Source organism: Bombina bombina, chromosome 5 (genome assembly GCF_027579735.1).
Source record: "Bombina bombina isolate aBomBom1 chromosome 5, aBomBom1.pri, whole genome shotgun sequence".
NCBI lineage: Eukaryota > Metazoa > Chordata > Amphibia > Anura > Bombinatoridae > Bombina > Bombina bombina.
The window spans coordinates 260,563,366-260,590,154 of NC_069503.1; the positions used below are offsets into that span (position 1 = coordinate 260,563,366).

The 26,789-nt window shown below is 39.9% G+C and overlaps 1 protein-coding gene across 1 annotated transcript in view; it reads right to left on the reverse strand.

Annotated features, from left to right (window-relative positions):
• MALRD1 (MAM and LDL receptor class A domain containing 1) overlaps positions 1-26,789 on the reverse strand; it is a 998,487-nt gene that overhangs the window by 167,443 nt on the left and 804,255 nt on the right. The window contains exons 27-28 of the mRNA XM_053715701.1: positions 9,995-10,120; positions 3,248-3,314 (exon numbers count right to left, since the gene is read on the reverse strand). Coding sequence (XP_053571676.1) covers positions 3,248-3,314; positions 9,995-10,120 — 193 coding nt within the window. The remainder of the gene's footprint in view (positions 1-3,247; positions 3,315-9,994; positions 10,121-26,789) is intronic.

Genomic DNA, 26,789 nt, shown 5'->3' on the forward strand with positions numbered 1-26,789 from the left:
CCCATGCTTCTAGACAACCTAGCCACGCCCCAAATCACCTAGTCATACAATGGACTGCTCAAATTCTTTAGCAAAATACCCAGCTCCTACCCATGGAACGTCCATGATACTGCCTTAACTCACCGTGACTCCACCCATATAACACTGAAGCCTATGGGTCTCCTTCACTCAATCACCAGCCTCCTGGTACCGTGCATGGAGCTCTGTGGGGTAAGTGTTCGTCCTAAAAATGTATACTCTAGAACTGCCCCTTTCTAGTAATTTATGAAGATGTAGATGGTTTGCTTCTACATTAGTTTGGGCTCAAGGCCCATTAAAAAACTTAGCATCAAATGAATAATATCCAATGTTCTAATTTACTTTTTTCTTGTTAAATATAGCTAAAACTAAATATAGACTGCAACTTTATTATTGATATTACAAGTTATAGCTTTGCAAAAATATATCTTTTAAAAATAATATCAGATATATTTCTGAGTCTGACATGTAAGTTCTCATAGTTTCAAGGGTTCTCTAAAAATCTCAGCTTGTTTAAAGAAGCCTGCAGTCCATAGCAACGCATTTCAACATTAGATCCCTGAGTTTTCTCATAGCTGTTCCTCATTATGCAGTTTTAGAGTTTATGTTCATAAGCTCAAATATGCTTGGTAGCCTGTGATTGTATTTTTTACATGCAATTTTATCATATAATTATTTAGCTATTTTCATATAAATATAGTATGATGAAAATAATAATAATTGTACCAAGTTATACCAGTAGTAAAGAAAGGTATTGTTGCATTATCAATGCTTGGTGAAGATGCGGTATGCGAGAAGTATATTACTATTGCTTAATCTCATAAGTGATATAATGGTGGTGTATTTGATGCAATGAGATTGTCTAATTGATTAAATTATTCAATAAATTTGCCTAGATTACAAGTGAAGCTCTATTGATAGCACTGTGCTATCCATATTAGGCAGCCCAGCTCTATGAATAGCACACAATCTGGTATTACAAGTAAATGGTAAAATAGTTTTACCACAGAATGTTATATAAATAAATAAGAAAAACAAATTGGACCTTCTCCTGCAACCGCAAATTAAAACGAGGTCTCACTATCCATAGCAAATTGCAACTACTCACAAGTAAATCAGAAAATTATTTATTATACAATCAGGAAAGAAAAAAAAAAAGAAAGTTAATTAATATCTCTTAAAGTGGAGGTGACTGGGAAATTACTTTTAAAATCTGAATGTAAATGGATCTACAAACTGGATACCCTATAATCTGAGGGTTTAAATGAAGAATTGAACTATGCTCCCCTTTTGATTAATTGATATCCTTGAATAAAGTCAATAATTGTGAGATTAAATGATGAATTAAACTATGCTGCCCTATATTTTATCAATCTATATCCTTGGATAAAGTTAATTATTTTAGTATCTTTGGTAAGGCTGGTAATTTCAACCCAAAGAGTGTAAAGAATTAGATGGTATTATTGTGTGTATATCTTTAAAAATATTGAAATATGTTTACTTGGGATTTATTGTAAATTAGATGTACTAGGCTCAGGGATTACATTCTTTCTATGTATTTATCAGGTGAAGTTGATGTTGCCATTGTCAACAGAAATATATATTTTTTTAACGTAAATAAACAAAAGATATTAGGGTAACAAAGAATTCATTTCACCCAGGGACATAAATATAAATTGAATGGATGATGCTTAGAGAAACTAGTCATGCCTGAACAAGCCCTGTAAGCAACTGGCTAAGGGTGAAACATATTTAGCTAGTAATTTATGCTGTACACTTAGCATGGCTGCCTTTGCTGAAGTTTTCTCTGCACTTATTTGGCAAGTTTACCATGCCCCCCTCGGATAGAGAGAATCTTGTAGTCCATTTTATATTGAGAATGATTCCTGGAGGGATATATTGAGAATGATGCCTGGAGGGATATATTGAGAATGATTCCTGGAGGGATATATTGAGAATGATGCCTGGAGGGATATATTGAGAATGATGCCTGGAGGGATATATTGAGAATGATGCCTGGAGGGATATCCTGCACTAATTGAGCAGCTCAGTTTGGATTATTAAAGCTCTGGGAGTATTGACAGGTCCGGTGAGCAAGGGTGCAGTGATTTGGCTTCCCTCGTGGCTATCAAGATCTGGTGAGTTAATCTCAGGGAGGATCAATGTGTGTGGTTCGGATCCAGTGAGTGTGTTGTCTGGGAGGATCCCTGTTACTATTCGGACACACATTAGATTAATTATAACGGCTGTAAAATTCTACCATCAGTGGAAAACTTATTTTAGGCTGATAGTGAAGAGTAAAGATGTGCAGGCCAGAAAATGTAGTTTAGGATGAAATTTACATTTCAGATATTTGAGGAAATTCTTTTCCCTGAAAAATTCGTTGCCTGCTCTATTCGGTCTTTGTTTAGTTTAAAACTAAATGAAAATCGAATTCATTAAAAATATATATTCATTTTCGTTAGACGAATGTAAATGTTTCAAAGCTACCAATGAAAAGTTCACCTGTAGCTACAAATGTTTACCTTTACGTGCTCTGGAGAGTGCGCTAACCCGATCCTTTTCATGCCAGAGCCTCGGCTGGGCTAACAACTGGTTAAAGCTCTTGGTTTCCAGGACCTACACTAACTTTAGTGTAGGTCCTGGAAACCAAGTACGCTAAGCCTCCTGTTAGTGCAGCTCTCCAGCGCGTTAAGGTAAATATTTAACCCTTACATTTTTATTATTTTTTTGAATATTGCTGAATTTTGTAAGTATTTTTTGTTTTCTTTAATTTCAGTTGGTGCATTCATTTGGATTTTCATGACTAATGTGCATTCAATTTTTTTTATTTTTTTTATTGATCTTGTTATTTCATGAACCTCTGTGCACCGTCTGCCACTTTCTATTTTGCTATGTGGAGGCTTGTCCTAAGTTATAATCCCCATTTAAAGCTGTATAATGTATCATTTGATTTCCACAATAATGTAACTGATTGAAGTTTAAGCTCTAAATTTCAGAGTAATCTTTGCACAGGTTTTGTATACATACATACATACATACATATGAAAGCTGTGAAGTATACCATGGAATTTTTTATTTTTTTGTGATATGCCCTTGTAACCAAAGTTCTCTTTGAAAAATGAAAGGATGTAGATCAGTGGGATATTATATTGTCTTTTAGGAAAGTTCCTTTGTATATTTATTCTAAAAAAATGACAGAAGTAGGGAGATGTTTAATAAACTTTACCTGCATAATGGAACTTTGCTTTCAATAAAACACTTGCCTCCATGTTTACAGTATCCATTTGGACAAACTGAAAAGCAAAATATGGCATTAAAATCTTATCAATATCCCATAGTTAATACATTTTTAAAATAAATTATCTTGTAGTTGAATACCTGCTATCTAAATCTATTGTTTAACAGTGATATTTATTTTAAATCAGTTTGAAAATTAACACATTTAATTATTATTCTCAAAGTATTAAATTTGTCAAGGAAACTATGGACATGCGAAACACAGAATAATATGATGCATAGACTTGCAAGATTCACTCCAGATAACCAAAGTTATCTTTAAGTAAACAACAGTTTAGCAGAATCACTGGATAAACTGGATGATAAATCAATAGGTTTGGATTAATACAGGGATGGTCTGGGGCGTTTAGGTAGCCCAAATAAAAGCATGTAGGTTCCAGGGCCGGAAAATTAAACCACAGAACCCTTGAGGTATTTAACAGGGATGATACATAAATAAATGACTCATATTGGATCCATCAGCTGGATTTCAGCATGCTTTCATATAATATTTTATTCTGCTGATCTTTAACCCTTGAGACTGTCAATTGTGATTGGGATTAGCGTGTAGTGGGGAGCTGTTTTTCTGGAGCCCAGGTAGCTACATTTAGCCACCAATCAGCAAGCAATACACAGGTTCTGAACCAAAAATGGGCCGACTCCTGAGCTTACATTCCTGCTTTTTCAAATAAAGATACAAAGAGAAAGAAGAATAATTGATAATAGGAGTAAATTAGAAAGTTGCTAAAGATTGCATGCTCTATCTGAATCACGAAAGAAAAAAATTGTGTTTCATATCCCTTTAAAGGGACAGTAAAGTCATAATTGAACTATAGAGCATGAACCTTAAACAACTTCCCAATTTACTTCTTTAATCAATTTAGCTTAGTTGTCTTGGTATCTCAGAAGCATGCACTTTTTTTAAGCCACCTGGAAGGAAGCAGTGTTTGCAACATCGCTTATAGCAATGTTATTCATAGCACAGCTGCCATAGACTGCTAAAGACACATGCACATTCCTAAGCTCCTATAAGCTTAACTAGGACCTAGATTTGGAGTTTGGCGTTAGCCGTGAAAACCAGCGTTAGAGGCTCCTAATGCTGGTTTTAGGCTACCGCCGGTATTTGGAGTCACTCAAAATAGGGTCTAACGCTCACTTTTCAGCCGCGACTTTTCCATACCGCAGATCCCCTTACGTCAATTGCGTATCCAATCTTTTCAATGGGATTTTTCTAACTCCGGTATTTAGAGTCGTTTCTGAAGTGAGCGTTAGACATCTAACGACAAAACTCCAGCCGCAGGAAAAAAGTCAGTAGTTAAGAGCTTTCTGGGCTAACGCCGGTTTCTAAAGCTCTTAACTACTGTACTCTAAAGTACACTAACACCCATAAACTACCTATGTACCCCTAAACCGAGGTCCCCCCACATCGCCGACACTCGAATAAAATGTTTTAACCCCTAATCTGCCGACCGCCACCTACGTTATCCTTATGTACCCCTAATCTGCTCCCCCTAACACCGCCGACCCCTGTATTATATTTATTAACCCCTAATCTGCCCCCCTCAACGTTGCCTCCATCTGCCTACACTTATTAACCCCTAATCTGCCGACCGCAAAGCGCCGCCACCTACGTTATACTTATGTACCCCTAATCTGCTGCCCCTAACACCGCCGACCCCTATATTATATTTATTAACCCCTAATCTGCCCCCCACAACGTCGCCTCCACCTGCCTACACTTATTAACCCCTAATCTGCCGAGTGGACCTGAGCGCTATAATAAAGTTATTAACCCCTAATCCACATCACTAACCCTATAATAAATAGTATTAACCCCTAATCTGCCCTCCCTAACATCGCCGACACCTAACTTCAATTATTAACCCCTAATCTGCCGACTGGAGCTCACCGCTACTCTAATAAATGTATTAACCCCTAAAGCTAAGTCTAACACTAACACCCCCCTAAGTTAAATATAATTTACATCTAACGAAATTAATTAACTCTTATTAAATAAATTATTCCTATTTAAAGATAAATACTTACCTGTAAAATAAATCCTAATATAGCTACAATATAAATTATAATTATATTATAGCTATTTTAGGATTAATATTTATTTTACAGGTAACTTTGTATTTATTTTAACCAGGTACAATAGCTATTAAATAGTTAAGAACTATTTAATAGCTAAAATAGTTAAAATAATTACAAAATTACCTGTAAAATAAATACTAACCTAAGTTACAATTAAACCTAACACTACACTATCAATAAATTAATTAAATAAACTACCTACAATTACCTACAATTAACCTAACACTACACTATCAATAAATTAATTAAATACAATTCCTACAAATAAATACAATTAAATAAACTAGCTAAAGTACAAAAAATAAAAAAGAACTAAGTTACAAAAAATAAAAAAATATTTACAAACATAAGAAGAATATTACAACAATTTTAAACTAATTAAACCTACTCTAAGCCCCCTAATAAAACAACAAAGCCCCCAAAATAAAAAATGCCCTACCCTATTCTAAATAGCTCTTTTACCTTACCAGCCCTGAACAGGGCCCTTTGCGGGGCATGCCCCAAGAAGTTCAGCTCTTTTGCCTGTAAAAAAAAAACATACAATACCCCCCCCCCCGCCAACATCACAACCCACCACCCACATACCCCTAATCTAACCCAAACCCCCCTTAAATAAACCTAACACTAAGCCCCTGAAGATCATCCTACCTTGTCTTCACCTCACCAGGTATCACCGATCCGTCCTGGCTCCAAAATCTTCATCCAAACCAAGCGGGGGTTGGCGATCCATCATCCGGTGGCTGAAGAGGTCCAGAAGAGGCTCCAAAGTCTTCATCCTATCCGGGAAGAAGAGGCGATCCGGACCGGCAACCATCTTGATCCAAGCAGCATCTTCTATCTTCATCCGATGATGACCGGCTCCATCCTGAAGACCTCCACCGCGGACCCATCTTCTTCCGGCGACGTCCAACTGAAGAATGACGGTTCCTTTAAGGGACGTCATCCAAGATGGCGTCCCTCGAATTCCGATTGGCTGATAGGATTCTATCAGCCAATCGGAATTAAGGTAGGAATATTCTGATTGGCTGATGGAATCAGCCAATCAGAATCAAGTTCAATCCGATTGGCTGATCCAATCAGCCAATCAGATTGAGCTTGCATTCTATTGGCTGATCGGAACAGCCAATAGAATGAGAGCTCAATCTGATTGGCTGATTGGATCAGCCAATCGGATTGAACTTGATTCTGATTGGCTGATTCCATCAGCCAATCAGAATATTCCTACCTTAATTCCGATTGGCTGATAGAATCCTATCAGCCAATCGGAATTCGAGGGACGCCATCTTGGATGACGTCCCTTAAAGGAACCGTCATTCTTCAGTTGGACGTCACCGGAAGAAGATGGGTCCGCGGTGGAGGTCTTCAGGATGGAGCCGGTCGTCATTGGATGAAGATAGAAGATGCCGCTTGGATCAAGATGGTTGCCGGTCCGGATCGCCTCTTCTTCCTGGATAGGATGAAGACTTTGGAGCCTCTTCTGGACCTCTTCAGCCACCGGATGATGGATCGCCAACCCCAGCTTGGGTTGGATGAAGATTTTGGAGCCAGGACGGATCGGTGATACCTGGTGAGGTGAAGACAAGGTAGGATGATCTTCAGGGGCTTAGTGTTAGGTTTATTTAAGGGGGGTTTGGGTAAGATTAGGGGTATGTGGGTGGTGGGTTGTAATGTTGGGGGGGGTATTGTATGTTTTTTTTTACAGGCAAAAGAGCTGAACTTCTTGGGGCATGCCCCGCAAAGGGCCCTGTTCAGGGCTGGTAAGGTAAAAGAGCTTTTAACTTTAGTAATTTAGAATAGGGTAGGGTATTTTTTATTTTGGGGGGCTTTGTTGTTTTATTAGGGGGCTTAGAGTAGGTGTAATTAGTTTAAAATTGTTGTAATATTTTTCTTATGTTTGTAGATATTTTTTTATTTTTTGTAACTTAGTTCTTTTTTATTTTTTGTACTTTAGTTAGTTTATTTCATTGTAGTTATTTGTAGATATTGTATTTAATTAATGTATTGATAGTGAAGTGTTAGGTTTAATTGTAGGTAATTGTAGGTATTTTATTTAATTAATTTAATGATAGTATAGTGTTAGGTTTAATTGTAACTTAGGTTAGGATTCATTTTACAGGTAATTTTGTAATTATTTTAACTAGGTAACTATTAAATAGTTCTTAACTATTTAATAGCTATTGTACCTGGTTAAAATAATTACAAAGTTGCCTGTAAAATAAATATTAATCCTAAAATAGCTACAATGTAATTATAATTTATATTGTAGCTATATTAGGGTTTATTTTACAGGTAAGTATTTAGCTTTAAATAGGAATAATTTATTTAATAAGAGTTAATTAATTTCGTTAGATTAAAATTATATTTAATTTAGGGGGGTGTTAGTGTTAGGGTTAGACTTAGCTTTAGGGGTTAATCCATTTATTAGAATAGCGGTGAGCTCCGGTCAGCAGATTAGGGGTTAATAATTGAAGTTAGGTGTCTGCGATGTTAGGGAGGGCAGATTAGGGGTTAATACTATTTATTATAGGGTTAGTGAGGCGGATTAGGGGTTAATAACTTTATTATAATAGCGGTGCGGTCCGGTTGGCAGATTAGGGGTTAATAAGTGTAGGCAGGTGGAGGCGACGTTGAGGGGGGCAGATTAGGGGTTAATAAATATAATATAGGGGTCGGCGGTGTTAGGGGCAGCAGATTAGGGGTACAAAGGGATAATGTAAGTAGCGGCGGTTTACGGAGCGGCAGATTAGGGGTTAAAAATAAAATGCAGGTGTCAGCGATAGCGGGGGCGGCAGATTAGGGGTTAATAAGTGTAAGGTTAGGGGTGTTTAGACTCGGGGTACATGTTAGAGTGTTAAGTGCAGACATAGGAAGTGTTTCCCCATAGCAAACAATGGGGCTGCGTTAAGAGCTGAACGCGGCTTTTTTGCAGGTGTTTGTTTTTTTTTCAGCTCAAACAGCCCCATTGTTTCCTATGGGAGAATCGTGCACGAGCACGTTTTTGAGGCTGGCCGCGTCCGTAAGCAACTCTGGTATTGAGAGTTGAAGCTGCGTTAAAAATGCTCTACGCTCCTTTTTTGGAGCCTAACGCAGCCTTTATGTGGACTCTCAATACCAGAGTTATTTTTATGGTGCGGCCAGAAAAAAGCCGGCGTTAGTTTTTCGGGTCGTTACCGACAAAACTCCAAATCTAGCCGTAGGTTTAGTCTTCAACAAAGGAAATCAAAAGAACAATGCAAATTTGCTAATAGAAGTAAAATGGATAGTTGTTTAAAACTGCATGCTCTGGGGCCGATTTATGAAGATGCGGGCGCACATCATCCACTTGACATCGATAAATGCCGATATTGGCATTAATCATTGCACAAGCATTTCGTGTGAAACGCTTGTGCAATGTCGCCCCCTGCAGATTTGCGTCCAATCGGCCGCTTGCAGGAGGTATCAATCATCCTGATCGTATCCAATCGGCATGATTGTTGTTCGCCGCCTCAGAGGTGGTGGACGAGTTAGGGAGCATCGGTCTTAAGACCACTGCTTCTTAACATATGTTTCTGGCGAGCCTGAAGGCTCGGGCGGAAACAGCTGCATTCGCAGCTACATAAATCGGCCCCCCTGTCTAAATCAAGAAAGTTTTATTTTACTGTCCCTTTAAGTGTGTACATTGCTTCATCCTGTCTGACACTTAAATTAATTAATTATATGAAAAAATATAGTATGATTACAAAAAAATCTCTCTGATAAGTAACATGTAGGCAAAATAGAACTAAAATCAAAGGGTTTTGTAATTTAGTTTTAATTGGTTTTATTCAAATTTGAACAGATTGAAAAATGGCAAAAAAAAAATAGTAATCACAACCAGGTAATTTTCATTAGAGCACAAAATATGGAATATATGGCAACATTTGACAAATAAAATATGATCACATGGTAGTTATTAAGACAAATTATATAGCTACATAATTAATTACAACGTTACAGTAAATACTGTCATCTATCATTGAAACCTATATTAATGTAGAATATCTGCTTGACCAATTTCACTTGGCAAGAAATGTGCATTCTGATGTTGATAAAGGTAATCCAAAAAAATCTGTTACAAAATATCACACTAATATGGTATTCACTGACTGACACAACATTGCCAATAAATATATTGCAGCAATTGCTAATAAACAGCTCTCATGAAAAATATTATAAAGGTGCTTACATTTCTAATAGTTAAAAGTAGTCAATGACATTTACATTATTTTAAACGATCGGACGCTAAAGAGACAAGCAAAGTGATCACTGCAGCTGTTGGGGTTAAGAATTACATGGATTTGACTTTCATGTTCCTTATCTATAGTTCCTGAACAAGGGCTCTTGTTTACTTGAATATAGCATCACTTACAAGGTTGATTTTTAAGAGCTAAAATATTTATTATTTGTGCTTGTCTATAGTGTACAAATACAAGTTATTAATTACTAATTGTTATTTAATACGTTTGTCCTTTTTATGTCAGTGATATGTAAAACATATTGCAAATAATTGGAGAATAAAAGGGGTAAATATGAAAATATTGCTGCAAAGTAAAAGTGTCATTTAGTTATATGGGTCCAGTACCTGAGCAACTGGATTCATCAATGTTGAAGTCAACGCAGTCTACTTTGCCATCACAGCGCTGGCTGGCAGCCAAACACATATTAGTGGTTAAACAGAAGACAGAACCACTGATGCATGATAGGGTAGCTAAAAAAGAGACAAAGTATACAAAAAAATACAGTTAGAACAGCAACGTATACCAATCTTTCTTCTATTACCTCAAATAAAACTCATTGAACAGCTGGAAACAATATATAGGATATTCTAGAAATTGTGAAAACATTTCTTATTATTATATGCTTATATATCAGCAATATATTATTTTCAGTGATTGACTTAAAGCAAAGCAATACTTAGAAATACTTAGAAAGCGCTCTTATGGCACATGGCACTATGTCTAGAAGTCCCAATATCTATCTATCTATTATCTATTTATTTATCTGTTTGTCTGTCTGCTTGTTTGTCTATCTATCTATCTATCTATCTATCTGTCTGTCTGTCTGTCTGTCTGTCTATTATCTATCTATCTATCTATCTATCTATCTATCTATCTGTCTGTCTATTATCTATCTATCTATCTATCTATATATCTATCTATTATCTATCTATCTGATGTCTACTCACAAGCTACGTGCATTTCAAACCCTCTGGGTAAATTTGCAGCTTCCTGGGTAACAAAGACACTGTATTGATCGATGATCCATTTTCATAGGAACCTTTATAAAATAATAGTACTGGGTTTAAATTAAACAATCCAGTTATATTAGGGAATATGTTATCAAAATGATAAAAACAATATTGTCACAATATGTTTCTTGGAACAAAAAAATGTTGTTTAATCAGGCATTATATTTTCAGACTTAGAGCTCGATGATATATTCTTCGCCAGCTCAAACCTTCTTTTTTTCGCTGACACTCGCAGGGCTGCCCCGGTGCAATGATCATAAAAAAGGGGCAGTCCCTGCGAGTGGCGAGATGGCTTCTATTAAAAGTAATGAAGTTCGCTGGATACAGAAACGTCGCTCCTTAGTGCGAAGTTAGCAGGGAGCAGGGGGAGCACTTTAAAATTAAAATCCTGCAGCCAATATAACTCACATTACGCTGCTTTCTGCTTATAGCATCTTGCATTTGCCTATATTTTAGTATGCATTTGTTTTTCTATTGGGTTATAAGTGTTCGTATTGTTTTGACAAAAGCTTGCCACCTTTTAGTTGGCGAGAAAAAACTGTGATATCTGCAGTGCGAAAATCTTTATAGAATTACGCTGGGATTAGTGAGACATTGTTATATACGCCCATGGAATGCCGATGTTCAGCCCATTTTACGAAAAAACAACAATTAAGCTTTGCATTTTGTATTTATAAATTCAAATTTCTGTGTGATTTTTGCACATCCAGTACTACAATTACGATTTACGCTGTGAATATTTAATTTGATTTATTCCTGTGTAAATTACATACTAATTTTACTTTTTTGTTAAAGGGACACTGTACCCAAAATTTTTCTTTCGTGATTCAAATTGAGCATGAAATTTTAAGTAACTTTCTATTTTACTCCTATTATCAAATTTTCTTCATTCTCTTGGTATCTTTATTTGAAATGCACGAATGTAAGTTTAGATGCCGGCCCATTTTTGGTGAACAACCTGTGTTGTCCTTGCTGATTTTCTTCATTCTCTTGGTATCTTTATTTGAAATGCACGAATGTAAGTTTAGATGCCGGCCCATTTTTGGTGAACAACCTGTGTTGTCCTTGCTGATTGGTGGATAAATTCATCCACCAATAAAAAAGTGCTGTCCAGAGTTTGAAACCAAAAAAAGCTTAGATGCCTTCTTTTTCAAATAAAGATAGCAAGAGAATGAAGAAAAATTGATAATAGGAGCAAATTAGAAAGTTGCTTAAAATTGCATGCTCTTTCTGAATTACAAAAGAAAAAATTTAGGTTGTGTCCCTTTAACATACGATTTTTGGTGAAGAATTTGATTAACAATACAATTTTTCCCTGCTTATTTTTGTGTGAATGGTTCAAATATTTGTTTTGTATAATGTTTAAAATACGAATTTTGTTCACATTTCATATGAAAATGCAGTAGACGCCCCTTAGCAAGACACCCTGTTTTCAGGATAAAAAATGGCTTTAGATCATTCCACCAGGGAAATAGAAGGACTGGTGAGCATTCATTAATAATCTCGCAAGACCAGAGAGCTTTCAATCATCGAGCCCTTAGTGACTGGGAGGCTGGAATTTTACCCAGAATGCCTGAATTAAACTTGAAAGAAAAAAAAACTTAAATGGAGCTGGCTGTAAAATACAATTACACCTAACACTACACTATAATTAAATTAATTACCTAAACTAAATACAATTTAAATAAATTATCTAAAGTACGAAAAAAAAAAACACTAAATTACAGAAAATAATAAAATAATTACAAGAATTTTAAACTAATTACACCTACTCTAATCCCCCTAACAAAATAAAAAAGCCCCCCCAAAATAATTGCATCAGCCAATAGGATTTTTTCTATCTTAATTCCGATTGGCTGATAGAATTCTATCAGCCAATCGGAATTGAAGGGACGCCATCTTGGATGACGTCATTTAAAGGAACCTTCATTCTTCAGTTAGACGTCGTTTGAAGAGGATGCTCCACATCGGATGTCTTGAATATGGAGCCGCTCTGCGCCGGATGGATGAAGATAGAAGATGCTGCCTGGATGTAGACTTCTGCCCGTCTGGAGGACCACTTCTTCCCGGCTTGGATGAAGACTTCTGCCCGTCTGGAGGACCTCTTTTTATTTCTTTTTATTTTATTAGGGGGATTAGATTAGGTGTAATTAGTTTAAAAAACTTGTAATTATTTTATTATTTTCTGTAATTTAGTGGGGGTTTTTTTCATACTTTAGATAATTGTATTTAATTGTAATTAGTTTAGGGAATTAATTTAATTATAGTGTAGTGTTAGGTGTAATTGTAACTTAGGTTAGGTTTTATTTTACAGGTAAATTTGTATTTATTTTAACTAGGTAGTTATTAAATAGTTAATAACTGTTTAATAACTATTCTACCTAGTTAAAATAAATACAAAGTTGCCTGTAAAATTAAAATGTATTATTATGTATGTATATGTACTATTAGTTATATTGTAGCTATCTTAGGGTTTATTTTATAGGTAAGTATTTAGTTTTAAATAGGAATAATTTAGTTAATTGTAGTAATTTTATTTAGATTTATTTAAATTATGGGGGGTTAGGGTTAGACTTAGATTTAGGGGTTAAGAACTTTAATATAGTGGCGGCGACGTTGGGGGCGGCAGATTAGGGGTTAATAAGTGTAGGTAGGTGGCGGCGACATTGGGGGCAGCAGATTAGGGGTTAATAAGTATAATGTAGGTGGCGGCGGTGTCCGGAGCGGCAGATTAGGGGTTAATAATATAATGTAGGTGTCGACGATGTCGGGGGAGGCAGATTAGGGGTTAATAAGTGTAAGATTTGGGGTGTTTAGACTCGGGGTTCATGTTAGGGTGTTAGGTGTAGACATAAAATGTATTTCCCCATAGGAATCAATGGGGCTGCTTTTTGCAGGTGTTAGGTTTTTTTTCAGCCGGCTCTCCCCCATTGATTCCTATGGGGAAATCGTGCACGAGCACGTTTTGCCAGCTCACCGCTACCGTAAGCAGCGCTGGTATTGAGGTGAGATGTGGAGCAAAATTTTGCTCTTCGCTCACTTTTCTGTGGCTAACGCCGGGTTTGTAAAATCCCGTAATACCAGCGTTGTCTGCAAGTGAGCAGTGAGGGAAAACTGCTCGTTAGCACCGCACCCCTGTTACTGCAAAACTCGTAATCTAGGTGTAGATTTCTTCCCCCTGCTCAATGTAGATTAGAAAATAGTAAATAAACTATAAGCAAATAACCTAACTGTCCTAACACTTAACCAGCGTCTCCAATATAGTTCATTAAAAAGAGTAAACTGCATAAAACATAAGGGAGAGACCAAACATTTCACACATACATGATGGGGGGTTGAGAGGAGCCTAAACATCTCAGACATTTATGGTATATTTGAGTTTGATGGGTGCTTGAACATGACCCCTTCTGCAACTGTGTTGTGACATGCAAATAACAGCTACATTAAAGGCCCCACTTTTCCTTTCCAAGGCATACCTCTGATGTAAGAAGCATTAGCAATTTTCCTTGTGACCAGAAGGCATGGACCTCTTAAAATCCACTGACTTACCACAACAGTGGTCGAGATACACAATATCTTTGGACTGTGCTAACATCAGGGCCGGTGCAAGGATTTTTGGCCACACAGGAGAGGATATATTTTGCCGCCCCCCCCCCCCATTACATACCATCCCATTGCTAGTTAAAGGGATATAAAACCCACATTTTTTTAGAGCATGACATTTTAAGCAACTTTCTAATTTACTCCTATTATCAATTTTACTTCATTCTCTTAGTATCTGTATTTAAAATGCAGGAATGTAAGCTTAGTAGCTGGCCCATTTTTTGGTTCAGCACCTTGGTAAAGCTTGCTGATAGGTGGCTAAATTCAAATCAATCAGTGGTAGCGCAGCATAGCAAATCAAACAGTGATAGTGCAGCAAAAGCAAATCAGACAGTGGTAGTGCAGAATAGCAAACCAGACAGTGGTTGCGCTGCATAACAAATCAGTCAGTGGTTTTGCTGCATAACAAATATGACAGTGGGTGTGCTACATAGCAAATCACAATGTCTGTGCTGCATAGCAAATCAAACAGTGGTTGTACTGCATAGCAAATCAGATAGTGGGTGTGCTGCCTAGCAAATCAGACAGTGGTTGTGCTGAATAGCAAATCAGACAGTGGTTGTGCTGCATAGCAAATCAGACAGTGGTTGTGCTGCATAGCAAATAAGAAAGTGGGTGTGCTGCATAGCAAATCACATGTATGAAATCACATGTAGGAAATACAGATGCTCTAGTCTAAGCTCTAACCAGACAACTGATGTGTGTAGTGGGGTTTTTTACTATATGGGGTTAAGTATCACTGATGTGTGTAGTGGGGGTTACTGTATGGGGTAAAGTATAACTGATGTGTGTAGTGGGGGTTACTGTATGAGATACAGACAGTATAACTAATGTGTGTAGTGAGGGTTACTCTATGGGGTTAAGTATCACTTATGTGTGTAGTGGGGGTTACTGTATGGCTCATAAATGAAGGAAGGTCATGTCAAGTGAGAAATTGGCAGAACTTTTCTTTAGACCTTCATCCTCTGAAGTAAAAATCTTACTCCTGAAAGTAAAAAAAATGAAATGAATAAATAAATAAATTTGCATTCTTTCACACAATCTTGTACAAAAGCAGTAAAGGTAAAGCAAGTAGTACAGAAGACACCCAATACGTACGCTATTTCCATCTTGTCCAAAAATCTAAAATAACCAAATACCATACAGTTAGTGTGCCACTAGCCCATGGTGTGTTTGTCAAGATCGGAACATATCAAATCTTATTGCATTAATCCAAAAACAAAATTTATGCTTACCTGATAAATTTATTTCTCTTGTGGTGTATCCAGTCCACGGATTCATCCATTACTTGTGGGATATTCTCCTTCCCAACAGGAATCTGCAAGAGGATCACCCACAGCAGATCTGTCTATATAGCTCCTCCCCTAACTGCCACCTCCCAGTCATTCGACCGAAGACAAACAAGAGAAAGGAGAAACTATAGGGTGCAGTGGTGACTGTAGTTTAAAACTTTTAAAAAACACCTGCCTTAAAATGACAGGGCTGGCCGTGGACTGGATACACCACAAGAGAAATAAATTTATCAGGTAAGCATAAATTTTGTTTTCTCTTGTAAGGTGTATCCAGTCCACGGATTCATCCATTACTTGTGGGATACCAATACCAAAGCTATATGACACGGATGAAGGGAGGCACAAGGCAGGCACTTAAACGGAAGGCACCACTGCCTGTAAGACCTTTCTCCCAAAAATAGCCTCCGAAGAAGCAAAAGTATCAAATTTGTAGAATTTAGAAAAAGTATGAAGCGAAGACCAAGTCGCCACCTTACAGATCTGTTCAACAGAAGCCTCATTTTTAAAAGCCCATGTGGAAGCCACTGCTCTAGTGGAATGAGCTGTAATTCTTTCAGGAGGCTGCTGGCCAGCAGTCTCATAAGCTAAGCGGATTATACTTCTTAACCAAAAGGAAAGAGAAGTTGCAGAAGCCTTTTGGCCTTTCCTCTGTCCAGAGTAGACAACAAACAATGCAGATGTTTGACGAAAATCTTTAGTAGCTTGTAAATAAAACTTTAAAGCACGAACCACGTCAAGATTGTGTAATAGACGTTCCTTCTTTGAAGAAGGATTAGAACACAGTGACGGAACAACAATCTCCTGATTGATATTCTTATTAGATACCACCTTAGGAAGAAACCCAGGTTTGGTACGCAACACTACCTTATCTGCTTGGAAGATCAGATAAGGGGAATCACACTGTAAGGCAGATAACTCTGAAACTCTTCGAGCCGAAGAGATAGCTACCAAGAACAGAACTTTCCAAGATAAAAGCTTGATATCTACGGAATGCAGAGGTTCAAACGGAACCCCTTGAAGAACTTTAAGAACTAAATTTAAACTCCATGGCGGAGCAACAGGTTTAAACACAGGCTTGATTCTAACTAAAGCCTGACAAAACGCCTGAACGTCTGGAACATCCGCCAGATGCTTGTGCAAAAGAATAGACAGAGCAGAAATCTGTCCCTTTAAGGAACTAGCTGACAATCCTTTCTCCAATCCTTCTAGGAGAAAAGACAATATCCTGGGAATCCTGACTTTACTCCATGAGTAACCCTTGGATTCACACCAATGAAGATATTTACACCATATCTTATGATAGATTTTCCTGGTGACAGGCTTTCAAGCCTGAATTAAGGTATCAATGACTGACTCGGAAAAAACACGCTTTGATAAAATCAAGCGTTCAATCTCCAAGCAGTCAGATGCAGAGAAATTAGATTTGGATGTTTGAAGGGACCTTGAAGTAGAAGGTCCTGCCTCAGCGGCAGAGTCCATGGTGGAAAATATGACATGTCCACCAGATCTGCGTACCAAGTCCTGCGTGGCCACGCAGGAGCTATCAAAATCACCAAAGCTCTCTCCTGCTTGATCTTGGCAATCAGCCGAGGGAGCAAAGGAAACAGTGGAAATACATAATCCAGGCTGAAGGACCAGGGCGCTGCTAGAGCATCTATCAGCGCTGCCTGGGGATCCCTTGACCTGGACCCGTACAAGGAAGTTTGGCGTTCTGACGAGACACCATGAGATCCAGTTCTGGTTTGCCCCATAGTTGAATCAGCTGGGCAAATACCTCCGGATGGAGCTCCCACTCCCCCGGATGAAAAGTCTGCCGACTTAGAAAATCCGCCTCCCAGTTCTCTACTCCTGGGATATGGATAGCTGAGAGATGGCAAGAGTGAACCTCTGCCCATAGAATTATCTTTGAAACCTCCAACATTGCCAGGGGGCTCCTTGTTCCCCCCTGATGGTTGATATAGGCTACAGTCGTGATGTTGTCTGACTGAAATCTGATGAACCTGACCGCAGCTAGCTGGGGCCAAGCCTGAAGAGCATGGAATATCGCTCTTAATTCCAGAATGTTTATTGGAAGGAGAGCCTCCTCCTGAGTCCACGAGCCCTGAGCCTTCAGGGAGTTCCAGACTGCACCCCAGCCCAGAAGGCTGGCATCTGTCGTTACTATAGTCCAATCTGGCCTGCGGAAGCTCATCCCCTTGGACAGATGGACCTGAGATAGCCACCAGAGAAGAGAATCCCTGGTTTCTTGATCCAGATTTAGTAGAGGGGACAAATCTGTGTAATCCCCATTCCACTGACTGAGCATGCAAAGTTGCAGCGGTCTGAGATTTAGGTGGGCAAACGGTACTATGTCCATTGCCACTACCATTAAACCGATTACTTCCATACACTGAGCCACTGAAGGACGAGAAGTGGAATAAAGGACACGGCAAGAGTCTAGAAGTTTTGACAATCTGGCCTTCGTTAGGTAAATCTTCATTTCTACCGAATCTATCAGAGTCCCTAGGAATTAAACTTTTGTGAGAGGTGATAGAGAGCTCTTTTCTTCGTTCACCTTCCACCCATGGGACCTCAGAAATGCCAGAACAATGTCCGTGTGGGACCTGGCAACTTGAAAAGTAGACGCCTGTATCAGAATGTCGTCTAAGTAAGGGGCTACTGCTATACCCCGCGGCCTTAGGACCGCTAGAAGGGACCCTAGAACCTTTGTAATGATTCTTGGTGCCGTGGCCAACCCGAAGGGAAGAGCCACAAACTGGTAGTGCCTGTCTAGAAAGGCAAACCTGAGAAAACGATGATGATCTTTGTGTATCGGGATGTGAAGATAAGCATCCCTTAGGTCTACGGTAGTCATATATTGACCCTCCTGGATCATAGGAAGGATGGTTCGAATAGTCTCCATCTTGAAGGATGGAACTCTGAGAAATTTGTTTAAGATCTTGAGATCTAAGATTGGTCTGAATGTTCCCTCTTTCTTGGGAACTGCAAACAGATTTGAATAAAAGCCCTGACCCTGTTCCTCCTGCAGAACTGGGTGGATCACTCCCATAATTAGGAGGTCTTGAACACAATGTAAGAATGCCTCTCTCTTTATCTGGTTTGCAGATAAAAGTGAGAGATGAAATCTCCCTTTTGGGGGAGAGGTTTTGAATTCCAGAAGATAACCCTTGGACACAATTTCCAATGCCCAGGGATCCTGAACATCTCTTGCCCAAGCCTGGGCGAAGAGAGAGAGTCTGCCCCCTACTAGATCCGTTTCCGGATCGGGGGCTGCTCCTTCATGCTGTCTTAGAGGCAGCAGCAGGCTTTTTGGCCTGTTTCCCCTTGTTCCAAGCCTGGTTAGGTCTCCAGAACGGCTTAGACTGGGCAAAAGTTCCCTCTTGTTTTGTGTTAGAGGAAGTTGAAGCTGCGCCACTCTTGAAGTTTTGAAAGGGCCGAAAACTAGACAGTTTCGTCCTTAATTTGTTGGACCTGTCTTGAGGAAGGGCGTGACCTTTTCCTCCAGTGATGTCAGAAATGATCTCCTTCAGTCCAGGCCTGAATAGGGTCTGACCTTTGAAGGAATGTTGAGAAGTTTAGACTTTGAAGTCACGTCAGCTGACCAGGATTTAAGCCATAATGCCCTACGCGCCTGAATAGCAAAACCTGAATTTTTAGCCTTTAGCTTGGTTAAATGAACAACGGCATCAGAAACAAATGAATTGGCTAGCTTAAGGGCCCTAAGTTTGTCAATAATATCTTCCAACAGGGTTTCTACCTGTAGAGCCTCCTCTAGGGACTCAAACCAGAAAGCCGCGGCAGCAGTGACTGACTGGAGAATAAAACCTTGTTGAATAAAAAATTTCTTAAGGTAACCCTCTAATTTTTTATCCATTGGATCTAGAAAAGCACAACTGTCCTCGACAGGGATAGTGGTACGCTTAGCTAGAGTAGAAACTGCTCCCTCCACCTTAGGGACCGTCTGCCATAAGTCCCGTGTAGCGGCGTCTATAGGAAACATCTTTTTAAAAACAGGAGGGGGAGAGAACGGTACACCTTGTCTATCCCATTCCTTAGTAATAATTTCAAAAAACCTTTTAGGGATTGGAAAAACATCAGTGTAAGTAGGTACTGCATAGTATTTATCCAATCTACATAATTTCTTTAGGACTACAGTAGTGTCACAGTCATCCAGAGTTGCTAAAACCTCCCTGAGCAATACGCGGAGGTGTTCAAGCTTAAATTTAAATGTAGATATATCAGAATCAGAGTGAAGTATTTTCCCTGAATCAGAAAAATCACCCACAGATTGAAGCTCACCTGCTTCAGCTTCAGTATAATGTGAAGGTGTATCAGACATAGCTACTAAAGCGTCAGAGAGCTCTGTATTTATTCTATTCCCAGAGCTGTCTCGCTTTCCTTGCAATCCTGGCAGTTTAGATAATACCTCTGTAAGGGTATGATTCATATCTGCTGCCATGTCTTGCAAGGTATACGCAATGGGCGCGCTAGATGTACTAGGCGTCCCCTGAGCGGGATTTATAGAATCTGACATGTGGGGAGAGTTAGACGGCATAACTTCCTCCTTGTCAATTTCTTCTGGTGATACATTTTTTAAAGCCAGAATATGGTCTTTATAATCTATAGTAAAATCAGTGCATTTGGTACACATTCTAAGAGGGGGTTCCACAATGGCTTCTAAACATAATTAACAATGAATTTCCTCTATGTCAGACATGTTTAAACAGACTAGTAATGAGACCAGCAAGCTTGGAAAACACTTGTGAACAAGCAAAACATAAAAACGGTACTGTGCCTTTAAGAGAAAAAAACAATCACAGAAACTGTGAAAAAAGCAGTAAATCTTACGAAATTTTTACAGTGTGTATAATAGGCTGAAAGAGCATTGCACTCACTTGCAAATGGATGATTAACCCCTTAGTTTCAAAACCGGATCATAAAAACAATATAAACGTTTTTAAACAGTCACAACAAACTGCCACAGCTCTACTGTGGCCCTACCTGCCCATACAATGACTTTGGAAGGCACAAAAACAGAATTTATGTTTACCTGATAAATTTCTTTCTCCAACGGTGTGTCCGGTCCACGGCGTCATCCTTACTTGTGGGATATTCTCTTCCCCAACAGGAAATGGCAAAGAGCCCAGCAAAGCTGGTCACATGATCCCTCCTAGGCTCCGCCTACCCCAGTCATTCGACCGACGTTAAGGAGGAATATTTGCATAGGAGAAACCATATGGTACCGTGGTGACTGTAGTTAAAGAAAATAAATTATCAGACCTGATTAAAAAACCAGGGCGGGCCGTGGACCGGACACACCGTTGGAGAAAGAAATTTATCAGGTAAACATAAATTCTGTTTTCTCCAACATAGGTGTGTCCGGTCCACGGCGTCATCCTTACTTGTGGGAACCAATACCAAAGCTTTAGGACACGGATGAAGGGAGGGAGCAAATCAGGTCACCTAAATGGAAGGCACCACGGCTTGCAAAACCTTTCTCCCAAAAATAGCCTCAGAAGAAGCAAAAGTATCAAACTTGTAAAATTTGGTAAAAGTGTGCAGTGAAGACCAAGTCGCTGCCCTACATATCTGATCAACAGAAGCCTCGTTCTTGAAGGCCCATGTGGAAGCCACAGCCCTAGTGGAATGAGCTGTGATTCTTTCGGGAGGCTGCCGTCCGGCAGTCTCGTAAGCCAATCTGATGATGCTTTTAATCCAAAAAGAGAGAGAGGTAGAAGTTGCTTTTTGACCTCTCCTTTTACCTGAATAAACAACAAACAAGGAAGATGTTTGTCTAAAATCCTTTGTAGCATCTAAATAGAATTTTAGAGCGCGAACAACATCCAAATTGTGCAACAAACGTTCCTTCTTTGAAACTGGTTTTGGACACAGAGAAGGTACGATAATCTCCTGGTTAATGTTTTTGTTAGAAACAACTTTTGGAAGAAAACCAGGTTTAGTACGTAAAACCACCTTATCTGCATGGAACACCAGATAAGGAGGAGAACACTGCAGAGCAGATAATTCTGAGACTCTTCTAGCAGAAGAAATCGCAACTAAAAATAAAACTTTCCAAGATAATAACTTAATATCAACGGAATGTAAGGGTTCAAACGGAACCCCCTGAAGAACTGAAAGAACTAAATTGAGACTCCAAGGAGGAGTCAAAGGTTTGTAAACAGGCTTGATTCTAACCAGAGCCTGAACAAAGGCTTGAACATCTGGCACAGCTGCCAGCTTTTTGTGAAGTAATACCGACAAGGCAGAATCTGTCCCTTCAGGGAACTTGCAGATAATCCTTTTTCCAATCCTTCTTGAAGGAAGGATAGAATCCTAGGAATCTTAACCTTGTCCCAAGGGAATCCTTTAGATTCACACCAACAGATATATTTTTTCCAAATTTTGTGGTAAATCTTTCTAGTTACAGGCTTTCTGGCCTGAACAAGAGTATCGATAACAGAATCTGAGAATCCTCGCTTCGATAAAATCAAGCGTTCAATCTCCAAGCAGTCAGCTGGAGTGAAACCAGATTCGGATGTTCGAACGGACCCTGAACAAGAAGGTCTCGTCTCAAAGGTAGCTTCCAAGGTGGAGCCGATGACATATTCACCAGATCTGCATACCAAGTCCTGCGTGGCCACGCAGGAGCTATCAAGATCACCGACGCCCTCTCCTGATTGATCCTGGCTACCAGCCTGGGGATGAGAGGAAATGGCGGGAACACATAAGCTAGTTTGAAGGTCCAAGGTGCTACTAGTGCATCCACTAGAGCCGCCTTGGGATCCCTGGATCTGGCCCCGTAGCAAGGAACTTTGAAGTTCTGACGAGAGGCCATCAGATCCATGTCTGGAATGCCCCACAGGTGAGTGACTTGGGCAAAGATTTCCGGATGGAGTTCCCACTCCCCCGGATGCAATGTCTGACGACTCAGAAAATCCGCTTCCCAATTTTCCACTCCTGGGATGTGGATAGCAGACAGGTGGCAGGAGTGAGACTCCGCCCATAGAATGATTTTGGTCACTTCTTCCATCGCTAGGGAACTCCTTGTTCCCCCCTGATGGTTGATGTACGCAACAGTTGTCATGTTGTCTGATTGAAACCGTATGAACTTGGTCCTCGCTAGCCGAGGCCAGGCCTTGAGAGCATTGAATATCGCTCTCAGTTCCAGAATATTTATCGGTAGAAGAGATTCTTCCCGAGACCAAAGACCCTGAGCTTTCAGGGATCCCCAGACCGCGCCCCAGCCCATCAGACTGGCGTCGGTCGTGACAATGACCCACTCTGGTCTGCGGAACGTCATCCCTTGAGACAGATTGTCCAGGGACAGCCACCAACGGAGTGAGTCTCTGGTCCTCTGATTTACTTGTATCTTCGGAGCCAAGTCTGTATAGTCCCCATTCCACTGACTGAGCATGCACAGTTGTAATGGTCTTAGATGAATGCGCGCAAAAGGAACTATGTCCATTGCCGCCACCATCAACCCGATCACTTCCATGCACTGAGCTATGGAAGGAAGAGGAACGGAATGAAGTATCCGACAAGAGTCTAGAAGTTTTGTTTTTCTGGCCTCTGTTAGAAAGATCCTCATTTCTAAGGAGTCTATAATTGTTCCCAAGAAGGGAACCCTTGTTGACGGGGATAGAGAACTCTTTTCCACGTTCACTTTCCAGCCGTGAGATCTGAGAAAGGCCAGGACAATGTCCGTGTGAGCCTTTGCTTGAGGAAGGGACGACGCTTGAATCAGAATGTCGTCCAGGTAAGGTACTACTGCAATGCCCCTTGGTCTTAGCACCACTAGAAGGGACCCTAGTACCTTTGTGAAAATCCTTGGAGCAGTGGCTAATCCGAAAGGAAGCGCCACGAACTGGTAATGTTTGTCCAGGAATGCGAACCTTAGGAACCGATGATGTTCCTTGTGGATAGGAATATGTAGATACGCATCCTTTAAATCCACCGTGGTCATGAATTGACCTTCCTGGATGGAAGGAAGAATAGTTCGAATGGTTTCCATCTTGAACGATGGAACCTTGAGAAACTTGTTTAAGATCTTGAGATCTAAGATTGGTCTGAACGTTCCCTCTTTTTTGGGAACTATGAACAGATTGGAGTAGAACCCCATCCCTTGTTCTCTTAGTGGAACAGGATGAATCACTCCCATTTTTAACAGGTCTTCTACACAATGTAAGAACGCCTGTCTTTTTATGTGGTCTGAAGACAACTGAGACCTGTGGAACCTCCCCCTTGGGGGAAGTCCCTTGAATTCCAGAAGATAACCCTGGGAGACTATTTCTAGCGCCCAAGGATCCAGAACATCTCTTGCCCAAGCCTGAGCGAAGAGAGAGAGTCTGCCCCCCACCAGATCCGGTCCCGGATCGGGGGCCAATATTTCATGCTGTCTTGGTAGCAGTGGCAGGTTTCTTGGCCTGCTTTCCCTTGTTCCAGCCTTGCATTGGTCTCCAAGCTGGCTTGGCTTGAGAAGTATTACCCTCTTGCTTAGAGGACGTAGCACTTTGGGCTGGTCCGTTTTTACGAAAGGGACGAAAATTAGGTCTATTTTTCGCCTTGAAAGGCCGATCCTGAGGGAGGGCGTGGCCCTTACCCCCAGTGATATCCGAGATAATCTCTTTCAAGTCAGGGCCAAACAGCGTTTTCCCCTTGAAAGGAATGTTTAGTAGCTTGTTCTTGGAAGACGCATCAGCCGACCAAGATTTCAACCAAAGCGCTCTGCGCGCCACAATAGCAAACCCAGAATTCTTAGCCGCTAACCTAGCCAATTGCAAAGTGGCGTCTAGGGTGAAAGAATTAGCCAATTTGAGAGCATTGATTCTGTCCATAATCTCCTCATAAGGAGGAGAATCACTATCGAGCGCCTTTATCAGCTCATCAAACCAGAAACATGCGGCTGTAGTGACAGGGACAATGCATGAAATTGGTTGTAGAAGGTAACCCTGCTGAACAAACATCTTTTTAAGCAAACCTTCTAATTTTTTATCCATAGGATCTTTGAAAGCGCAACTATCCTCTATGGGTATAGTGGTGCGTTTGTTTAAAGTAGAAACCGCTCCCTCGACCTTGGGGACTGTCTGCCATAAGTCCTTTCTGGGGTCGACCATAGGAAACAATTTTTAAAATATGGGGGGAGGGACGAAAGGAATACCGGGCCTTTCCCATTCTTTATTAACAATGTCCGCCACCCGCTTGGGTATAGGAAAAGCTTCTGGGAGCTCCGGCACCTCTAGGAACTTGTCCATTTTACATAGTTTCTCTGGGATGACCAACTTTTCACAATCATCCAGAGTGGATAATACCTCCTTAAGCAGAATGCGGAGATGTTCCAACTTAAATTTAAATGCAATTACATCAGGTTCAGCCTGTTGAGAAATGTTCCCTGAATCAGTAATTTCTCCCTCAGACAAAACCTCCCTGGCCCCCTCAGAATGAGTTAGGGGCCCTTCAGAGATATTAATATCAGCGTCGTCATGCTCTTCAGTAACTAAAACAGAGCAGCCACGCTTACGCTGACAAGGGTTCATTTTGGCTAAAATGTTTTTGACAGAATTATCCATTACAGCCGTTAATTGTTGCATAGTAAGGAGTATTGGCGCGCTAGATGTACTAGGGGCCTCCTGAGTGGGCAAGACTCGTGTAGACGAAGGAGGGAATGATGCAGTACCATGCTTACTCCCCTCACTTGAGGAATCATCTTGGGCATCATTGTCATTATCACATAAATCACATTTATTTAAATGAACAGGAATTCTGGCTTCCCCACATTCAGAACACAGTCTATCTGGTAGTTCAGACATGTTAAACAGGCATAAACTTGATAATAAAGTACAAAAAACGTTTTAAAATAAAACCGTTACTGTCACTTTAAATTTTAAACTGAACACACTTTATTACTGCAATTGCGAAAAAACATGAAGGAATTGTACAAAATTCACCAAATTTTCACCACAGTGTCTTAAAGCCTTAAAAGTATTGCACACCAAATTTGGAAGCTTTAACCCTTAAAATAACGGAACCGGAGCCGTTTTAACACTTTAACCCCTTTACAGTCCCTGGTATCTGCTTTGCTGAGACCCAACCAAACCCAAAGGGGAATACGATACCAAATGACGCCTTCAGAAAGTCTTTTCTAAGTATCAGAGCTCCTCTCACATGCGACTGCATGCCATGCCTCTCAAAAACAAGTGCGCCACACCGGCGCGAAAATGAGGCTCTGCTTATGCTTTGGGAAAGCCCCAGAGAAATAAGGTGTCTAATACAGTGCCTGCCGATATTTATAATATCAATATACCCAGATAAAATGATTCCTCAAAGCTAAATATGTTTTAAAACAGAATCGATTTAGCCCAGAAAAGTCTACAATCTTAATAAGCCCTTGTGAAGCCCTTATTTACCATCGTAATAAACATGGCTTACCGGATCCCATAGGGAAAAATGACAGCTTCCAGCATTACATCGTCTTGTTAGAATGTGTCATACCTCAAGCAGCAAGAGACTGCACACTGTTCCCCCAACTGAAGTTAATTGCTCTCAACAGTCCTGTGTGGAACAGCCATGGATTTTAGTTACGGTGCTAAAATCATTTTCCTCATACAAACAGAAATCTTCATCTCTTTTCTGTTTCTGAGTAAATAGTACATACCAGCACTATTTTAAAATAACAAACTCTTGATTGAATAATAAAAACTACAGTTAAACACTAAAAAACTCTAAGCCATCTCCGTGGAGATGTTGCCTGTACAACGGCAAAGAGAATGACTGGGGTAGGCGGAGCCTAGGAGGGATCATGTGACCAGCTTTGCTGGGCTCTTTGCCATTTCCTGTTGGGGAAGAGAATATCCCACAAGTAAGGATGACGCCGTGGACCGGACACACCTATGTTGGAGAAAACCCTTTAGAGAGGTCCTAAATGTTCAGGGGACTCCTTCGGGGAAGCTGGATGTCTCAAGCTGCAAAAACTAATGCGCATTTAGGTGCGAAAATAGGCCCCTCCAAACCTGTACTTACATGTGGAAAAAACTGGGCCCCAGAATAAAGTTTTATCACCAATATGTAATAAACGTTTATACACTTCAAGCAAACGTTATATCTATTCAGTAATGTGAGTAAATAATAAAAATATTACCCTTTACAGCAAGCATGATACCAGTCGTTATTAAATCACTGTAATCAGGCTTACCTTAAATAAATCCGGTATTGTCAGCATTTTCTAGCATATTCATTTC